This window comes from Coregonus clupeaformis, chromosome 17 (genome assembly GCF_020615455.1).
Source record: "Coregonus clupeaformis isolate EN_2021a chromosome 17, ASM2061545v1, whole genome shotgun sequence".
In the NCBI taxonomy this organism is placed as follows: domain Eukaryota; kingdom Metazoa; phylum Chordata; class Actinopteri; order Salmoniformes; family Salmonidae; genus Coregonus; species Coregonus clupeaformis.
The window spans coordinates 29,082,196-29,103,184 of NC_059208.1; the positions used below are offsets into that span (position 1 = coordinate 29,082,196).

At 41.5% G+C, this 20,989-nt stretch overlaps 2 protein-coding genes and 1 pseudogene across 2 annotated transcripts; all 3 read right to left on the reverse strand.

Annotated features, from left to right (window-relative positions):
• Positions 1-201: 201 nt before the first annotated feature.
• On the reverse strand, positions 202-2,076 carry LOC121586241 (annotated as a pseudogene).
• A 3,684-nt stretch (positions 2,077-5,760) lies between these two features.
• On the reverse strand, positions 5,761-6,945 carry LOC121586242 (C-C chemokine receptor type 4-like). The gene has a single exon (XM_041902782.2). It carries the CDS (start codon positions 6,943-6,945, stop codon positions 5,905-5,907), a length of 1,041 nt encoding a protein of 346 aa, XP_041758716.2. The 3' UTR covers positions 5,761-5,904.
• Positions 6,946-16,384: 9,439 nt separating this feature from the next.
• On the reverse strand, positions 16,385-20,888 carry LOC121586243 (C-C chemokine receptor type 5-like). The gene is made up of 2 exons (XM_041902783.1): positions 20,850-20,888; positions 16,385-17,788 (listed from the first exon to the last, which is right to left on the reverse strand). The coding sequence occupies exons 1-2, from the start codon at positions 20,854-20,856 to the stop codon at positions 16,722-16,724; spliced, it is 1,074 nt and encodes a 357-aa protein (XP_041758717.1). The 5' UTR covers positions 20,857-20,888; the 3' UTR covers positions 16,385-16,721.
• Positions 20,889-20,989: the final 101 nt, after the last annotated feature.

A 20,989-nucleotide genomic window follows, 5' to 3' on the forward strand; every position in this document is an offset into this window, starting at 1 on the left:
TTTTCAGTGTCCATGTATGTCATTGGCATTAGCTAATTCTATCATTACTTCCTAGAGAAGAACAGTTACTTGGGGACAATAGAGTCTAGATTGTATTGGTGGGAGGGGAAGGAATATTGTCTCAATTTACGATAAGCTGGTCTTGGGCATCACTGTATGTATTCTAGTGTGCTTATCTGTTTTATCCGCTTCTGCCTCTCCTCAGTGCACTGGGCTCTCTTTCAACTGGAAAGATTTCCTGCAATGTTCAGGGCTTCATCAGCGCTTGTGAACTCCAGTCTCTGTGTTCCCTTCCATATCCACAGTACTGCTGGGAATCGGAGTTGAGAGTTAATTCCTTTTTACTCCATTGACTGTCTGATCGGAATGAATTGCTGGCAGTTTTTCCTCAGCCTAGCAGACAGGTCCTGGATGAATCGAATGGACTGGCCCTGGACCTTGATCTCCTTTCCCCCCGTGCCCTCAGAATTTTGACTTTGATCTGATAGTTCCACAGCTTAAAGATTACCATGCGAGGGTATTTAGTGTTCTTCTGCTTCACGCTGATCTGATGGCATCGCCCAGGTGATGATCTGTAGAGTGAGTCTGATGGCTTTGCTACTCTCACAGCTTGGGTTGTCATTACTTAGCTCCAAGGCCTTGACAAATGATGCCATGTTGTATGGAGTCCAGCAGCAGAAAAACACCACAACCACAATGAGAACGAGTCTGATGGCCTGCTTTTTGGATGATGGAGCACTGAGAAGCTTTCTCACTATCTGTGTGTAGCAGAACCCCATGATGACGAGGGGGATTAGCAGACCAAGTGTGTTCATTTTGAAAAGGCAAAAAATTCCCCAAGCGTGTCCATCATAGACGAGGTGACAGTTTTCTTTCTCGTTGTGTTTCTCCACTTTAAGAAACAGTGCCTCAGGAAACGAGGCCAGGAATCCAGCCAGCCAGGTCACGACGGCAGCGATGGCCCCGTACTTCCGTGTTCTGGCTCTCATGGCGTACACTGCATGGACTATGGCCAGGTACCTGTCCACACTCATCAGGGTGATGAAGAAGATGCCACTGTAGAAGCCAATGTGGTAGGCACTGAGGACCACTTTGCACATGACGTCACCAAACACCCACTGGTCTCTAGCGTGGTGGGCCAGGAAAGGCAAGGAGCAGACCAGGAGCAGGTCAGCCAAGGCCAGGTTCAGGAGACACACGTCGGTCATGCTGCGTAGTCTCACCCCCAGCAGGATGACCCACAGGACCAGAGCGTTCCCCAGAAACCCCAGGATGAAGAAGAGCACTGGCAGGAAGCTGGCTCCGTGTGCCTTGTACTTGCAAGGGCCATCGTCATAGTTATTGAAGTCACCATAGTCATATGTGGTTACTTCAGATGCGTCTGCAAAATGTGTGCTGTAAAAGATCAGAAGAGGAGAATTAACCAAGCAGCAATGATAAGAATGCACATTCTTAAAGCCACTGTCTGAAAGATGTGCTTATTATCAGAATGTGGTCCACCAACAACAATATATACAGTACAATGGAGTAAATGCAAATAGTACTTTATTTCTATGAGCAACATTTCATTTTTTAAAACATGATTGGAAGATTGGGCAGAAATTCTGTAACACCAATTGCACTCTTTCCTCAAAATGTGTGTTTCTTAAAGTCAAGACATTCTATCTAGACCTTAACTTACCCATATGCATAACTGGATGAGTTCTCAAATGAGTAACTGGATTAATTATCAAATGTACAACAGGATGAATTCCCATTCTTAACACTCACAGCGCTGAAGGTAATGGTTGTGGTGTTCCCCCTAGAATTCATTACCAATGATTTGAGCTTCTCTATTACAGGCGAACGTATCAATGGCCCATTTTATACAGTATAACATATGACATTACATTATTTACAGCAATTATGTAATTATTATAAGTTATTATGATAAATGTATTAATTGATGATACTATTAATTTTCAAATAGAGCTATTTGTAAAATATAAAATATAAAGTTCCACCTTGCCATGGTGTGAACAGGATATCCAGTGATATTCATCCCTGAAATAAAATGTAAAAAATGACCACAGAAATGTTTTTTTTTAATTCATTGCTAATTACAGGACTGCAAATAATTTAATGAAAGTTGCTAATAAAATGAAGTTACAAAAATAACGTGAAAAAATTACTTGAATGGCATAAAGCTGAAGCCTGCAGAGACACTATGTGGGAAATTCAACATACTGTACAACACTATGCACAAAGTAACTTTTGCAAAGCATCCTGAAACCAACCCTCACAAATAGTAAGCACCATATACTCACTGTCAAACTGGGTTGAGTTCTCTCTTTGGAGGTTATACACTAATGACAGTAGTTCTGGGAGCTGCAGGGATCCTATGTCTGCAGGTTTTTTTCTCCATCAGAGGTCTTTGGCAGGGGTGGGGGGTGGGGCAGGGGTATATGTGGCCAAACCATACTGCATAAATGGGTGCAGATTTAAGTCCAAATGGCATGCATTTGTACCTGCACATCCCCTGTGCATCATGAATGCAATGTTCACTACAGGAACCTGGAGGAATCCATGTTGCAGGTTTAGTTTATTGAACACTGTGGACCCTTTTTAGAGATCAATAATGTATTATCTTATTTGAACAGTGTCACTATTCCCAACGGCTTGATCTGCACTGCAGACATGTTCACCACAAAGCAGGATATCCTGTGGATGATGCATACTCATAGTGTTGCTTAGGCAACTAACTTTACTGAGAAGCGGTTAGCTGAACACTTTGAAATAATTTTGTGTTGGTTCTAGCATCATTGCTAGCTTCCATTTTGAAAATATGGTGACTGCTGATATAATTCCTGTCTTTTTTTTATTATTATTTTTTTTTTTTTTTTTTTTTTTTTTTTATATATATACTCCCCTTTATTACTTTTCAACCCCACCATCCTTTCCCTACTTGGAGTAAATTAGTGAACAACAATGCCCAGGTCTCTACTTCCGGTCTATACTTACTATCTACACCTTATGGACACAGTTAATTTTACAATAATTCTATTATATATATACATATATACAGTGGGGAAAAAAAGTATTTAGTCAGCCACCAATTGTGCAAGTTCTCCCACTTAAAAAGATGAGAGAGGCCTGTAATTTTCATCATAGGTACACGTCAACTATGACAGACAAAATGAGGAAAAAAAATCCAGAAAATCACATTGTAGGATTTGTAATGAATTTATTTGCTAATTATGGTGGAAAATAAGTATTTGGTCAATAACAAAAGTTTCTCAATACTTTGTTATATACCCTTTGTTGGCAATGACACAGGTCAAACGTTTTCTGTAAGTCTTCACAAGGTTTTCACACACTGTTGCTGGTATTTTGGCCCATTCCTCCATGCAGATCTCCTCTAGAGCAGTGATGTTTTGGGGCTGTCGCTGGGCAACACGGACTTTCAACTCCCTCCAAAGATTTTCTATGGGGTTGAGATCTGGAGACTCCAGGACCTTGAAATGCTTCTTACGAAGCCACTCCTTCGTTGCCCGGGCGGTGTGTTTGGGATCATTGTCATGCTGAAAGACCAAGCCACGTTTCATCTTCAATGCCCTTGCTGATGGAAGGAGGTTTTCACTCAAAATCTCACGATACATGGCCCCATTCATTCTTTCCTTTACACGGATCAGTCGTCCTGGTCCCTTTGCAGAAAAACAGCCCCAAAGTATGATGTTTTCACTCCCATGCTTCACAGTAGGTATGGTGTTCTTTGGATGCAACTCAGCATTCTTTGTCCTCCAAACACGACGAGTTGAGTTTTTACCAAAAAGTTATATTTTGGTTTCATCTGACCATATGACATTCTCCCCAATCCTCTTCTGGATGCACTCTAGCAAACTTCAGACGGGCCTGGACATGTACTGGCTTAAGCAGGGGGACACGCCTAGCACTGCAGGATTTGAGTCCCTGGCGGCGTAGTGTGTTACTGATGATAGGCTTTGTTACTTTGGTCCCAGCTCTCTGCAGGTCATTCACTAGGTCCCCCGTGTGGTTCTGGGATTTTTGCTCACCGTTCTTGTGATCATTTTGACCCCACGGGGTGAGATCTTGCGTGGAGCCCCAGATCGAGGGAGATTATCAGTGGTATTGTATGTCTTCCATTTCCTAATAATTGCTCCCACAGTTGATTTCTTCAAACCAAGCTGCTTACCTATTGCAGATTCAGTCTTCCCAGCCTGGTGCAGGTCTACAATTTTGTTTCTGGTGTCCTTTGACAGCTCTTTGGTCTTGGCCATAGTGGAGTTTGGAGTGTGACTGTTTGAGGTTGTGGACAGGTGTCTTTTATACTGATAACAAGTTCAAACAGGTGCCATTAATACAGGTAACGAGTGGAGGACAGAGGAGCCTCTTAAAGAAGAAGTTACAGGTCTGTGAGAGCCAGACATCTTGCTTGTTTGTAGGTGACCAAATACTTATTTTCCACCATAATTTGCAAATAAATTCATTAAAAATCCTACAATGTGATTTTCTGGATTTTCTTTTCTCAATTTGTCTGTCATAGTTGACGTGTACCTATGATGAAAATTACAGGCCTCTCTCATCTTTTTAAGTGGGAGAACTTGCACAATTGGTGGCTGACTAAATACTTTTTTTCCCCACTGTATATACATATACATACATACATATATATCATTATTATTATTATTATTATTTATTTATTTTTTGCTCCTGAACTACTTCTACTCTCAACCTCTCCGATCGTTTTCATGATGTCCATCCGGTTTGCTTCTATATGCCATATCTTTCTAACTGTGCTCTTTCCCAAAAGCTCCCAACATACAGCCTATATACTTATTATGGACACAGTATGCTTTACATATATATATAATTCCTGTCTTAGAACAATTGAAATACATTCTATGTTGACTAGATTGATGTGTGAGTTTTCTGGGTGAAACAAGTTCTAAGTAAAACTACTGTAAAGAAGATTTGAACCTATTGACAGATTAAGCAGGATTGTTGTCTGTCTCATCTTTGAATTTAGCATCTGAATAAAATGTATTGTGGAGCAGGCTGGAGTATAGGGGTGTACAGCAGCATCATAAAATGAAAACACAATGCAGAGCAAATATGTTTGAGCACAACATAATTCTCAGGCTTATTTATTGAGAAAACCCCCCAGAAAGGTCAAATTCCGGACTGGATGTCCAGGTTCAAGTTAATACCAAAACAGGTCCTCATCCAAAGGAGGGTCAAAATTCAACCAAAATAATATTTGGCCTGCAAATGTAGCCAATGAGTAGCCAGATAACCACTGGCTATCCAGCAGCAGTCCTCTGGCCACAACACTGCCCCTGGTTGTACTTTAATGTTATAACAAAAATGTGTGCATACAATAAGAATAAAAGTTGAGATACAGTGGGGGGAAAAAGTATTTAGTCAGCCACCAATTTTGCAAGTTCTCCCACTTAAAAAGATGAGAGAGGCCTGTAATTTTCATCATAGGTACACGTCAACTATGACAGACAAATTGAGAAAAGAAAATCCAGAAAATCCACATTGTAGGATTTTTTATGAATTTATTTGCAAATTATGGTGGAAAATAAGTATTTGGTCACCTACAAACAAGCAAGATTTAGTACATGAAATAAGTACATGGGTAATCAAAACATAAACAGCCCATCACGCTCGAGCAAATAGTCAGAGCTCATCAAAATACATTTACAGTTAAATATTATACAGTTACACTTAATTTATATGCAGGTTTGTGTTCAGAAGACGAAGACGAATACTTCATTATTCCAAACGACACAGAAATTGGTCTTCTGCTCGACCTGCTGCTTTCCAACTGAAGTGTTTTTGTCAGTGAAAATGCATCAAACAGGTTTTCAGCAGTGGAAGTATCGTCTTTCAGCAGTAGAATCACACAGGTGTGTTAGAAGTCTCGTTTTCTGAAGCTCTGCTGCTCCCCATTGCATGTTTGCTGAGCTTTTTACACAATGGATATCTAGAGAGCACAGTGCCCAAACACTTTCTGAATTTCTCTCCTACAAAAGCGTAGATGACTGGGTTGACACAGCAGTGAGCCAGCGCTATGGTCTCTGTCACCTCCATAGCTGTATCAACCTGTGTTGAAACCTCACAGCTATTCCCAATGTCAAACATCTGAAGGGTCCGGAGGAAAACCACAACATTGTAAGGGACCCAGGAGACTATAAACACAACCACGATGGCGAATATCAGTTTCATGGCCCTGTCTTTTTTGGAGTTCCTTAACCTCTGTAGTACAGTGAGAATACTGATGTAACAAAATACCATTATGGGCAGACATAGGATGAGTCCCACTCCGTTTTCACCAAAGTTCCGGAACAACTTCCATGTCTTCTCTGTGTCTTCTGGGTAAATCCGCTGGCAACTTGAACCACTCTCCTCGTCATTCTCCTTCACCATCGCTGCGAAGATGACCTCAGGGAGAGCAGCGGCAATGGACGCTACCCAGACGATGACGCACGCCAGCGCTCCATAACGCAGCGTCCTGGCCCTCATGGCGGCCACGGCGTGAACAATGGCCAGGTAGCGATCCACACTCATCAGGGTCACAAACAGGATGCTGCTGTAGAAGCCCACCTGGTAGACACCAGCCATGATCTTACACGGACTGTCCCCTTCAAACTCATGACCCTGGGCGTTGTAGGCCCAGAGAGGCAGAGAGAGGGCGAGGAGCAGGTCAGATAGGGCTAGGTTCAGCAGACAGATGTCTGTCATGGTCTTCAGTTTCATGTACTTGAGGAGGACCCAGAGCACCATACTGTTGCCTGTCAGACCCAGGGTGAACACCAGGTAGAAGAGAATGGGCTGGTAGTTGGTCCCTCGGGTTAGACTGGTGCCAGTGCTACAGGGGCTCTTCATGTCGCCATAATAGTCATAGTAATAGTCTTTGCTGGTGGCCTCGGTTGTGTTCATCTTGCTGAGGAAAAAAGGATGGTGTGAATTGTTAGTTAACAATCAATGCTGTATTGTGTGAAACCTATTGTCATAGAGATCCTATTAAATGACTAGAGGGGCTATGTCATAAACCCTCAAAGTTCCAGAATGGGGTTAAAATGGCAGCCATATTGGTCAAGGAGAAACCCCAAACCAGTCTAATTGGAATGAATGGCAGTAGAGGCATAATCCTGATTTTACATATGCGGAAATGTGATATCAGAAAGGCATGTTATAGGCATGTGATATTGGAAATTGTGTAATAGAATTATTGTCAACTTAAAATATGAACATATACAGTTGAAGTCGGAAGTTTACATACACTTAGGTTGGAGTCATTAAAACTCGTTTTTCAACCACTCCACAAATTTCTTGTTAACAAACTATAGTTTTGGCAAGTCGGTTAGGACATCTACTTTGTGCATGACACAAGTAATTTTTCCAACAATTGTTTACAGACAGATTATTTCACTTATAATTCACTGTATCACAATTCCAGTGGGTCAGAAGTTTACATTAACTAAGTTGACTGTGCCTTTAAACAGCTTGGAAAATTTCAGAAAAATATGTCATGTCTTTAGAAGCTTCTGATAGGCTAATTGACATCATTTGAGTCAATTGGAGGTGTACCTGTGGATGTATTTCAAGGCCTTCCTTCAAACTCAGTGCCTATTTGCTTGACATCATGGGAAAATCCAAAGAAGTCAGCCAAGACCTCAGAAAAACAATTGTAGGCCTCCACAAGTCTGGTTCGTCCTTGGGAGCAGTTTCCAAACGCCTGAAGGTACCACATTCATCTGTACAAACAATACTACGCAAGTATAAACACCATGGGACCACGCAGCCGTCATACCACTCAGGAGGAGAAGCGTTCTGTCTCCTAGAGATTAACGTACTTTGGTGCGAAAAGTGCAAATCAATCCAGAACAACAGCAAAGGACCTTGTGAAGATGCTGGAGGAAACATGTACAAAAGTATCTATATCCACCGTAAAACGAGTCCTATATCGACATAACCTAAAAGGTCGTTCAGCAAGGAAGAAGCCACTGCTCCAAAACCGCCATAAAAAAGCCAGACTACGGTTTGCAACTGCACATGGGGACAAAGATCGTACTTTTTGGAGAAATGTCCTCTGGTCTGATGAAACAAAAATAGAACTGTTTGGCCATAATGACCATCGTTATGTTTGGAGGAAAAAGGGGAAGGCTTGCAAGCCGAAGAACACCATCCCAAACGTGAAGTACGGGGGTGGCAGCATCATGCTGTGTGGGTGCTTTGCTGCTAGAGGGACTGGTGCACTTCACAAAATAGATGGCATCATGAGGAAGGAAAATGATGTGGATATATTGAAGCAACATCTCAAGTCATCAGTAAGGAAGTTAAAGCTTGGTCACAAATGGGTCTTCCAAATGGACAATGACCCCAAGCATACTTCCAAAGTTGTGGCAAAATGGCTTAAGGACAACAAAGTCAAGGTATTAGAGTGGCCATCACAAAGCCCTGACCTCAATCCTATAGAGCATTTGTGGGCAGAACTGAAAAAGCGTGTGCGAGCAAGGAGGCCTTCAAATCTGACTCAGTTACACCAGCTCTGTCAGGAGGAATGGGCCAAAATTCACCCAATTTATTGTGGGAAGCTTGTGGAAGGCTACCCAAAATGTTTGACCCAAGTTAAACAATTTAAAGGCAATGCTACCAAATACTAATTGAGTGTATGTAAACTTCTGACCCACTGGGAATGTGATGAAAGAAATGAAAGCTGAAATAAATCATTCTCTCTACTTTTATTCTGACATTTCACATTCTTAAAATAAAGTGGTGATCCTAACTGACCTAAAACAGGGAATTTTTCGTCGGATTAAATGTCAAGAATTGTGAAAAACTGAGTTGTATATGTATTTGCCTAAGGTGTATGTAAACTTCCGACTTCAACTGTAAATATATATACAGTTTATACGGGTTTTATGCCATGTTTCTGTAGAAATAGCCTCTAGAATACACTGAGACCAGCCACCCAGACAGCTGATGAAATTGAGGAGTGTTCCTGTCTGTAATAAAGCTCATTCTGATTGGCTGGGCCTGGCTCCCCAGTGGGTGGTCCTGGCTCCAAAGTGTGTTGGCCTATGCCCTCCCAGGCCCACCCATGTCTGTGCCCCTGCCCAGTCATGTGAAATCCATAGATTAGGGCCTAACAAATGTATTTCAATTGACTGATTTCCTTATATGAACTCTAACTCAGTAAAATTGTTGAAGTTGTTTCATGTTGCGTTTATATTTTTATTCAGTATACAGTGCATTCGGAAAGTATTCAGACCCCTTGACTTTTTCCACATTTTGTTGCATTACAGCCTTATTCTAAAATGGATTAATTAAATAAAAATCCTCAGCAATGTACACACAATACCCCATAATGACAAAGTGAAAATAGGTTTTTAGACATTTTTGCAAACGTATTACAAATAAAAAAAGAAATACCTTATTTACATAAGCTCCGAGACAGGATTGTGTCGAGGCACAGATCTGGGGAAGGGTACCAAAACATTTCTGGGTACCAAAAAATGTCTGCAGCATTGAAGGTCCCCAAGAACACAGTGGCCTCCATCATTCTTAAATGGAAGAAGTTTGGAACCACTAAGACTCTTCCTAGTGCTGGGCGCCCGGCCAAACTGAGCAATCGGGGGAGAAAGGCCTTGGTCAGGGAGGTGACCAAGAACCCGATTGTCACTCTGACAGAACTCTAGAGTTCCTCTATGGAGATGGGAGAACCTTCCAGAAGGACAACCATCTCTGCAGCACCACCAATCAGGCCTTTATGGTAGAGTGGCCAGACGGAAGCCACTCCTCAGTGAAAGGCACATGACAGCCCGCTTGGAGTTTGCCAAAAGGCACCTAAAGGACTCTCAGTACATGAGAAACAAGATTTTCTGGTCTGATGAAACCAAGATTTAACTCTTTGGCCTGAATGCCAAGCATCATGTCTGGAGGAAACCTGGCACCATCCCTACTGTGGGGATGTTTTTCAGCGGCAGGGATGGGGAGACTAGTCAGGATCGAGGCAAAGATGAACAGAGCAAAGTACAGAAAGATCCTTAATGAAAACCTGCTCCAGAGCGCTCAGGACCTCAGACTGGGGCGAAGGTTCCCCTTACAACAGGACAACGACCCTAAGCACACAGCCAAGACAACGCAGGAGTGGCTTCGGGACAAGTCTCTGAATGTCCTTGAGTGGCCCAGCCAGAGCCCGGACTTGAACCTGATCTAACATCTCTGGAGAGACCTGAAAATAGCTGTGCAGCAACACTCCCCATCCAACCTGACAGAGCTTGAGAGGATCTGCAGAGAAGAATGGGAGAAACTGCCCAAATACAGGTGTGCCAAGCTTGTAGCGTCATACCCAAGAAGACTCGAGGCTGTAATCACTGCCAAAGGTGCTTCAACAAAGTACTGAGTAAAGGGTCTGAATACTTATGTAAATGTATATTTTATTTTTTTGTTTAATAAATTAGCAAACATTTCTAAAAACCTGTTTTTGCTTTGTCATTATGGGGTATTGTGTGTAGATTGATGAGGAATAAAAAATAAAAATAAACCATTTTAGAATAAGGCTGTAACCTAACAAAATGTCAAGGGGTCTGAATACTTTCTGAAGGCACAGACCATGAATGTTGCTGCAGAGGGTGATGCGGACAGCCCAGTACATCACTGGGGCCGAGCTCCATGCCATCCAGGAGTTCAATATCAGGCAGTGTGAAAGGAAGGCTTAGAAAATTGTTAGTCTCCAGCCACCCAAGCCATAGACTCTTCTCTCTGCTTTTGCACGGCAAGCGGTGCCGGAGCTGACACCAACAGGCTCCGGAACAGCTTCTATCCCCCAAGCCATAAGACTGCTAAATAGGTAACAGACACACAGACTATTTGCATTGACCCTTTTATTTTATTTACATTTTTGCACTGACTCTACACACTCACTCACACACACACACACACACCATTTGCTCACACGCACATGTAACACGCACACACATTCATACTGATTCTACACACACGCACACACACTCACATAAAATAATCATATACAGTCGTGGTCAAACGTTTTGAGAATGACACAAATGCTAATTTTCACAAAGTCTGCTGCCTCAGTTTTTATGATGGCAATTTGCATATACTCCAGAATGTTATGAAGAGTGATCAGATGAATTGCAATGAATTGCAAAGTCCCTCTTTGCCATGAAAATGAACTTAATCCCAAAAAAACATTTCCACTGCATTTCAGCCCTGCCACAAAAGAACCAGCTGACATCATGTCAGTGATTCTCTCGTTAACACAGGTGAGAGTTTTAACGAGGACAAGACTGGAGATCACTCTGTCATGCTGATTGAGTTAGAATAACAGACTGGAAACTTTAAAAGGATGGTTACCATGGTTACCTGCAAGGAAACACGTGCTGTCATCATTGCTTTGCACAAAAAGGGCTTCACAGGCAAGGATATTGCTGCTAGTAAGATTGCACCTAAATCAACCATTTATCGGATCATAAATAACTTAGAGGAGAGAGGTTCAATTGTTGTGAAGAAGGCTTCAGGGCGCCCAAGAAAGTCCAGCAAGTGCCAGGACCGTCTCCTAAAGTTGATTCAGCTGCAGGATCGGGGCACCACCAGTGCAGAGCTTGCTCGGGAATGGCAGCAGGCAGGTGTGAGTGCATCTGCACACACATTGAGGCGAAGACTTTTGGAGGATGGCCTGGTGTCAAGAAGGGCAGTGAGGAAGCCACTTCTCTCCAGGAAAAACATCAGGGACAGACTGATATTCTGCAAAAGGTACAGGGATTGGACTGCTGAGGACTGGGGTAAAGTCAGATTGTTTGGGGCATCCAGAAGAAAGCTTGTCCGGAGAAGTCAAGGTGAGCACTGCCATCAGTCCTGTGTCATGCCAACAGTAAAGCATCCTGAGACCATTCATGTGTGGGGTTGCTTCTCAGCCAAAGGAGTGGGCTCACTCACAATTTTGCCTAAGAACACAGCCATGAATAAAGAATGATACCAACACATCCTCTGAGAGCAACTTCTCCCAACCATCCAAGAACAGTTTGGTAACGAACAATGCCTTTTCCAGCATGATGGAGCACCTTGCCATAAGGCAAAAGTGATAACTAAGTGGCTCGGGGACCAAAACATCAACATTTTGGGTCCATGGCCAGGAAACTCCCCAGACCTTAATCCCATTGAGAACTTGTGGTCAATCCTCAAGAGGCGGGTGGACAAACAAAAACCCACAAATTCTGACAAACTCCAAGCATTGATTACGCAAGAATGGACTGCCATCAGTCAGGATGTGGCCCAGAAGTTAATTGACAGCATGCCAGGGCGGATTGCAGAGGTCTTGAAAAAGAAGGGTCAACACTGCAAATATTGACTCTTTGCGCAAACTTAATGTAATTGTCAATAAAAGCCTTTGACACTTATGGAATGCTTGTAATTATACTTCAGTATACCATAGTAACATCTGACAAAAATATCTAAAAACACTGAAGCAGCAAACTTTGTGAAGACCAATACTTGTGTCATTCTCAAAACTTTTGACCACGACTGTACACTGCTGCTACTCTGTTTATCATATATCCTGATGGCTAGCCACCTTACCCCTATACATATATACCCCTACCACTCCAGTATCCTTGCACATTGTATTCTGTATATGGTATTGGCTCTGACCCTGTACATAGTTTACTTACTTTCTCATGTTCTTCTTATTTCTATTTCTCATGTGTTTTTTTTCTACCTTACTTCATTTTATAGTACTACTTGGTAGAGCTTGCAAGAAAGGCATTTCACTGTACTTGTGCACGTGACAGTAAAACTTGAAACTTGAAACAGTTTTTGTTTCTTAGAACGCTATTATATGATACAATATCAGTACTCGTTGCATTTACAACTTGTCTAAGTCCTATCATCAACTGATTTCAGACAGTGTATGGATGTGTATTGACTGCATTGTTTGAATGGAATTTGAAAAATTAATGGAATCATTTCTCGAAAACTGTCTGGCTAGCTAGCTAACAAACATACAGTGCAGAAACATTCTTCAAATCCATTAATTTTACACAATATCTTATCACTCCCTGACCAAAATGGCAGACTTTTATCCCATCATGAGAAGATTCATATCCATTCTAGTATTCTAATTCCTAATTCTATGCCTATTGTTCTGAATGGTTACCCGCACACTGCCAGAGATAAAATCATATGTTAACGCTATTATTTGTCACTCATCCTCCTGTGTACACCATTATGGCATCATACTTGTATTACTTACTACTTTATCAACATGTAATCTATCAGTTTCCATGGTAACTGTGTTTTAACTTGGGTAATGATTCTTTCAAATGAATTACAATGCTTTCAAATGAATCACAGAGTGTAATGATGAACTTTAAAACATCATGATGACTGAAATGAAGAGAAATGTGTAATTCGAAACAACCTGTGGGAATTAACCCAATTTACATACTTGATGGAGATAACAAAGAAACAGCCCCTTATAATACATTTTCGGAAATCTTATGTCTAACAACAAGGCATTTATTACTGTCATTGTCAAGGTTATGTAAGCTGAAGACTGATATTTATTTTGTTGAAAGAACAACAGCTAAAAAGCCTTGACACGCTCATTGTTTATTTTAAAAGCTGTTGCCCCGTAGTGCCATATTAATGTACTAACACAATGTCTTCTTTTAAAAATAATGTCTTAAAATTAAACAACCTTTTCAAAACGATGTTTTTTCCATCAGAATGTATGTATTGATAGATGCAAAAAATAAATTAACCACAGAACTGGAATTAAAGATACATCGTCTTTAATCCTAACCAGAATCAAACCACAACCCAGATGATCTCACACATCACCCACCATCACTTGCTAAATACTGACACCCCCTGTTGACAGACCCCATTTTGTAATTCCTGTGAGGCTAACACCCATTCACAGAGTGTCTGTGCCTGCATGTATATTTGTAGGCTGTATGTCTATATGCAGGCTATGATGAAGTGAAAATACAGGTTATTTACCCCAATCTCTTCTTTTCTGATGTACAGATTGAACGCCGTAACCTTCCCTCTGGTGATAACGTGTGTGCTGGTTGAAACAGTGTGGCCGGGAAACTACTCTTAGGTTTTCTATACTCTATTCTTTGTACCAATGACTGTAACTTTTTTCTACTAAGGTGTGCTCTAGATAACTATTTTCTTTGCATTGCTGCGTTGAGCAGGCTGAGGTGTGAATGTGGGTTTCCTGTAATGTCCTACAACAATATACTGACTGTCTGGGAATGAGTGTGGGTGAGGGAAACATCATCAAACATTCAGATATCTGTCACGCATGTAGATGCTGCTTTGAACTGCTATTCAGATGGAAAGATACAAATGAAAAATGAATAGAGTACATAACATTTTAAAAGGTGCATTCCGTAACATTCATACATGGAAGTAGTCCTTGTGTGGGTTATGTCTGTAGTAGTAGAAGGGGGTTGAGGTTAGAGAGGTAGGCCGGTAACCGAAGGGTTGCCGGTTTGAATCTCAGGGCTGATGGGGAAATCTGGTGGGAGTGTGCCGGCAACCAAAGAGTTGCTGGCATCAGAACCTCATGTGCCGCCTGCTGCCGCTGTGCCCTTGAGCAAGGCACTTAATATTTTACATGATTTAGGGGCACTGCTCTGGGCTTTTTCCAGCCTCTTGTGCTTATCTTACAATAGTTTGCTTCCATATTAGATGAGGTTTGACAATATACGTTTCCTGGAAAGATTAGTTCTACAAAGCTATTAACGAAAAGTCTCACTTCCTTATTCCATGTAAGCTATTTCAAGGCTATGTCCCTGTGTTATTTTAGTTGTTTTGGTGTGAAGTGATGTCTCTCTGTGCATGTAGACCAAGCTGAATAAGTCAACATCAAGTAAAGGTACAGGGGGGAAATGTCACTGAACAAAACTCTTTATTGAGATTTTCTAAATGCCCATTACATACAGAATATAGTATACCATGAAGGTAATCACAAATCCTATACAGTCATGTATACAGTATATAGAACATAACGTAACACTGTTACGTGGCATTGGTTTCATGTCACATCCTATTGTGTTGTCTGTTTACAAACCAGCAATTTCAGCTTTTTTATTTGTGTTTTTATTTTAAACAGACAGCAGTGTTGTGACACTTTTTAGTCCGCCCCCAGAAAACACAGCGTAGCTTTGTGGTTAGCTTGTTAAAAAGCAGATGCCCCAGTCAGGTTTCTGTCACATTCTTAGATGAAAAAAGCTGTAATATACAAACTCAAAAATGGAAGAAAAAAGTGAATCAATCTTTACATTTTTTAACAAATATAACCATATTTACAGTGCATTCGGAAAGTATTCAGACCCCTTGACTTTTTCCACATTTTGTTACGTTACAGCCTTATTCTAAAGTTGATTCAATAATTTTTTTCCCTTATCAATCTACACACAATACCCCATAATGACAAAGCAAAAACTGTTTTTTATTGCAAATTTATAAAAAATTGAAAAATGAAATATCACATTTCCATAAGTATTCAGACTCTTTACTAAGTAGTTTGTTGATGCACCTTTGGCAGTGATTACAGCCTCAAGTATTATTGGGTACAAGCTTGGCACACCTGTATTTGGGGAGTTTCTCCCATTCTTTTCTGCAGATCCTCTGAAACTCTGTCAGGTTGGATGGGGAGCGTCGCTGCACAGTCTCTCCAGAGATGTTCGATCAGGTTCAAGTCCGGGCTCTGGCTGGCTGGGCCACTCAAGGACATTCAGAGACTTGTCCTGAAGGTTGTAGTCCTGTTGGAAGGTGAACCTTCGCCCCAGTCTGAGGTCCTGAGCGATCTGGAGCAGGTTTTCATCAAGGATCTCTCTGTACTTTGCTCCGTTCATCTTTCCCTCGATCCTGACTAGTCTCCCAGTCCCTGCCGCTGAAAAACTTCTCCACAGCATGATGCTGCCACCACCATGCTTCACCGTAGGGATGGTGCCAGGTTTCATTCAGACGTGGTACTTGGCATTCAGGCCAAAGAGTTCCATTTTGGTTTCTCATGGACTGAGAGTCCTTTAGGTGCCTTTTGGCAAACTCCAAGTGGGCTGTCATGTGTGTGCCTTTCCAAATCATGTCCGATCAATTGAATTTACCACAGGTGGACTTCAATCAAGTTGTAGAAACATCTGAAGGATGATCAATGGAAACAGGATGCATCTGAGCTCAATTTCGAGTCTCATAGCAAAGGGTCTGAATACTTATGTAAATAAGGTATTTCTGTTTTTAAAATGTCTAAAAACCTGTTTTCATTTTGTCATTATGGAGTATTGTGTGTAGATTGATGAAGGAAAAAAGTAATTTAATCCATTTTAGAATAAGGCTGTAATGTAACAACATTTGTAAAAAGGGAAGGGGTCTGAATACTTTCCGAATGCACTGTACATACTTTTTTCACACTTCACACAATGCCACATGAGGACTCAAATAACACTCTTTAAAGGGATCTATCAACAAAGGCATTGGAGCATGTAAAGATACAAAAGAGCAGCTGATAACTACTGTATCTACTGTCAGTATAGATTCACAGCTAGGGTGGCTGAGTGGCACAATTTCAGTGTCAAGAAATCCCCCTTTCATTTGTTTGTAGTTTTTCCTTACATCTTTTACTACCTTTTCTCTTCTCAGAGTTTTTATATTTGAATTGTGCCTGTATACAAGTCAAACTACAGCAATCTTGTAGACGTTATTTCAGAAGACCTGGAATAGACTGAGCTTCTTCGTTCAGACCACTCACTAGCATAAGGCCTGGCGAAGCACATTGGCATCCATTTTCTTAGTAACTTCAGGACATTACTCATGAATTTCTGCCCTACAAAGGCGTAGATGATCGGATTCAAACAACAGTGTGTGAACGCTATCACCTCTGTCCACTGCATTGCCAGATCTATGTTCTTGTGAATTGTACAGTCCCCAAAATAGTTCTGTGTCTCCAGATAACGCAGGAGAATTACAACATTGTATGGGGTCCAAAAGCAGAAAAAGACCACTACTATGATGAATATCAGTTTGATGGCTTTGTGCTTTTTAGTGCTTTTGATATTAACTAACATCAGAACGATCCTAGAATAGCAGATCACCATGACGAAGAGGGGGAGAAGTAGACCCAAGACATTCATCTCTAAATAAGAAACCTGACGCCACATGCTACCCTCTGGATACTCTGGTTTACATGTTGTAAACCCGGACTCATTTTTTACTTTTGTGAAGATGATTGTAGGCAAAGAGGCACAGAGACTGAGAGCCCACATGAACAGAGACAGAGCGACCCCTACTCTGACTGATCTGTACTTGGCCATGGTGTGAGCGTGGACTATGACCACATAGCGATCCACTGTCAAGATCAACATGAAGAAGATGCTGCCATAAAACCCCAGCATGTACAGTCCGGTTACCAGTCGGCACATAAAGTCCCCCATGAGCCACTCGGCTGCGGTGGCGTAGTGGGACCAGAAAGGCAGGGAGATGACGAAGAGAAGGTCGGACAGAGCCAGGTTGAAGAGACAGAGGTCTGTCATGCTGCTGGCCCTCCTGAACTTCACCAGGACACAGACCACCAGGCCGTTACCGATGACGCCCACGATGAAAACCAGGCTGTAGAGTGTAGGCAGAAACACCCGTCCAAACGCCTTCACATTGCCATTGTTGCATGGCTGACCCTCTGATGTATATGACCCTTGTGTGTCATTGTAGTAGTCTGAATAGTCATATTCTGTTAGCTCAATATCCTCGTCTGTAGAAAGACAGAAATAGTATTGTTATTAGTCAAGGTGGTGTGCTTTCACTCAAAATCAACCTGAATAGTCAAAGTGGCAATCTGCAGTTCAAACAATAAAAAAGGGTGCACCCCACCACTGTTTGGGTAAACAGCTGAGGGATGGGGCTGGAGAAATGTAACCACCAATTATAATTTTGGGGGGAGGTTCTTATATTAGTCCTGTTACACACTTGTGGGTGTTTACTTGTTCAAGTTTGTAATGGAAATGTGTTTCTTGCATATCCCAACTCCCCCTAAGACACCCGCAGGGAGTGGGTCATGGCCAGGGTCAACATTGTCCAATGCCCCTGGAGCAATTGGGGTTAAGTGCCTTGCTCAAGGGCACTGCGACAGATTTTTAACCTTGTTGGCTCCATATTCATATACAGTGCATTCGGAAAGTATTCAGACCCCTTGACTTTTTCCACATTTTGTTACATTACAGCCTTATTATAAAACTGATTAAATTATTTACACACAATACCCCATAACGACAAAGCAAATATAGGTTTTTAGAAATGTTTGCAAATGTATTAAAAACAAAAAATGGAAATAATAAATGTACATAAGTATTCAGACCCTTTACTTAGTACTTTGTTGAAGCACCTTTGGCAGTGATTACAACCTCGATTCTTCTTGAGTATGACGCTACAAGCTTGGCACACCTGTATTTGGGGATACTCTCAAGCTCTGTCAGGCTGGATGGGGAGCGTCGCTGCACAGTTATTTTCAGGTCTCTCCAGAGATGTTCGATCGGGTTCAAGTCCGGGCTCTGGCTGGGCCACTCAAGGACATTCAGAGACTTGTCCCGAAGCCACTCCTGCGTTGCGGCTGTGTGCTTAGGGTCGTTGTCCTGTTGGAAGGTGAACCTTCACCCCAGTCTGAGGTCCTGAGTTCTCTGGAGCAGGTTTTCATCAAGGATCTCTCTGTACTTTGCTCCGTTCATCTTTCCCTCAATCCTGACTAGTCTCCCAGTCCCTGCCTCTGAAAAACATCCCCACAGCATGATGCTGCCACCACCATGCTTCACAGTAGGGATGGTGCCAGGTTTCCTCCAGAAATGACGCTTGGCACTCAGGCCAAAGAGTTCAATCTTGGTTTCATCAGACCAGATAATCTTGTTTCTCATGGTCTGAGAGTCTTTAGGTGCCTTTTGGCAAACTCCAAGCGGGCTGTCATGTGCCTTTTACTGAGGAGTGGCTTCTGTCTGGCCACTCTACCATAAAGGCCAGATTGGTGGAGTGCTGTAGAGATGGTTGTCCTAATGGAAGGTTCTCCCATCTCCACAGAGGAACTCTGGAGCTCTGTCAGACTGACCATCAGGTTCTTGGTCACCTCCCTGACCAAGGCCCTTCTCCCCTAATTGCTCAGTTTGGCCGGGCGGTCAGCTCTAGGAAGAATTTTGGTGGTTCCAAACTTCTTCCATTTAAGAATGATGGAGGCCACTCTTATCTTGGGAACCTTCAATGCTGCAGAATTTGTTTTGCTACCCTTCCGCAGATCTGTGCCTCGACACAATAATGCCTCGGAGCTCTACGGACAATTCCTTCGACCTTATGGCTTGGTTTTTGCTCTGACATGCACTGTCAACTGTGGGACCTTATATAGACAGGTGTGTACCTTTCCAAATCATGTCCAATCAATTGAATTTACCACAGGTGGACTCCAATCAAGTTGTACAAACATCTCAAGGATGATCAATGGAAACAGGATGCACCTGAGCTCAATTTCAAGTTTCATAGCAAAGGGTCTGAATACTTATGTAAATAAGGTATTTCTGTTTTTTTATTTTTAATACATTTGCAAACATTTCTTTAAACCTGTTTTCCCTTTGTCATTATGGGGTATTGTGTTTAGATTGATGAGGATTATTTAAAAAACAATACATTTTAGATTGAGGCTGTAACGTAACAAAATGTGGAAAAAGTCAAGAGGTCTGAATACTTTCCAAATGCACTGTATATACTGTAGCTATGGAATCATGCAAGGACTGACCATCCATGAGATCAACATTAAAGTTTTGAACATGTCTTGAAGCTATACAGTGTTTGTTTACAATTACATTATTTACAAACAATGGAGTGAAACAATTTTACATTTTAGATTTCTGTTGGTGTACAACAGTTTAACTGAATGATAAGTTATACTCTCTACAAATCAATGGTTATATATCATTCATTTAAAAGTTTAAAAAAATGGATGTATATTTGTTTGTTTGTTTCTCTGTAATACTACTAGCCACCTAACAATTTTACGAAGTTGGCTTTAGCTAGCCCAGATAGGTTCCCAACCTCACAACTAGCTACCAAGAAGCAATTTAAGGCTATCAATCAAATTAGAGTAGCTAGCTTGTCTAACTATCTTAGGTGGCATGCCTGCTGGCAAGGTTGGTAAATTAGATTACTAAATGTACTGAATAAAACTCATATTCATTTCAGTCTTTTACCCAGATTTCAGCAGAAAAGCATATTTAGTTTCTTATACAGGCTGATTATACAGATTATGGGGCTGCTCTGACACCTTCAGGTGCTTACATGTGTTTACTGCACAGTCAAATAAATCTAGAAAGCCAGGGCTCTCCAACCCTGTTCCTGGAGAGCTACCGTCTCGTAGGTATTTTTTTCGCTCCAACCCTAATCTAGCACACCTGATTCTAATAATTAGCTGGTTGATAAACTGAATCAGGTTAGTTACAACTGGGGTTGGATTGAAAACCTAAAGGACGGTAGCTCTCCAGGAATAGGGTTGGAGAGCCCTGTAAGTAGTCTATACTAGAGTGCACATAAGTTCATACTAGAAGTTTATACTATATTATATGTTAGCAAAAGTGTATTTAAATTAGGTCACAAATTGAGTACAGTAATCCAACGTCTATCTTTTTCAACTCTATTCATCACTTCAAATAATTATATAATTTTTGTTCATTTTTTAATGCAAACAATTTCACAAGCATAAATAATTGTTGTGTTACCTCTTAGAAATAGGTATAGATTTTGTATCTTCAATAGGTTTCTAGATGTTGACAAAACGTACTCACCTGACATGATTAATGATCAATTAGCTCTTTGGTGTTTCTTCTCTGAGTCTCTTGAAGATTTGTGCATTTATCCTGTTGTACAGTAGCCTATAGTACTGCTGCTGCAGTTTCCCCCACCTCCCTTATAAGGAGGTACTGTG

Excerpts from the sequence above, each read along its gene's own strand:
- LOC121586242 (XM_041902782.2), bottom strand. The coding sequence starts at position 6,945 with ATGAACACAACCGAGGCCACCAGCAAAGACTATTACTATGACTATTAT.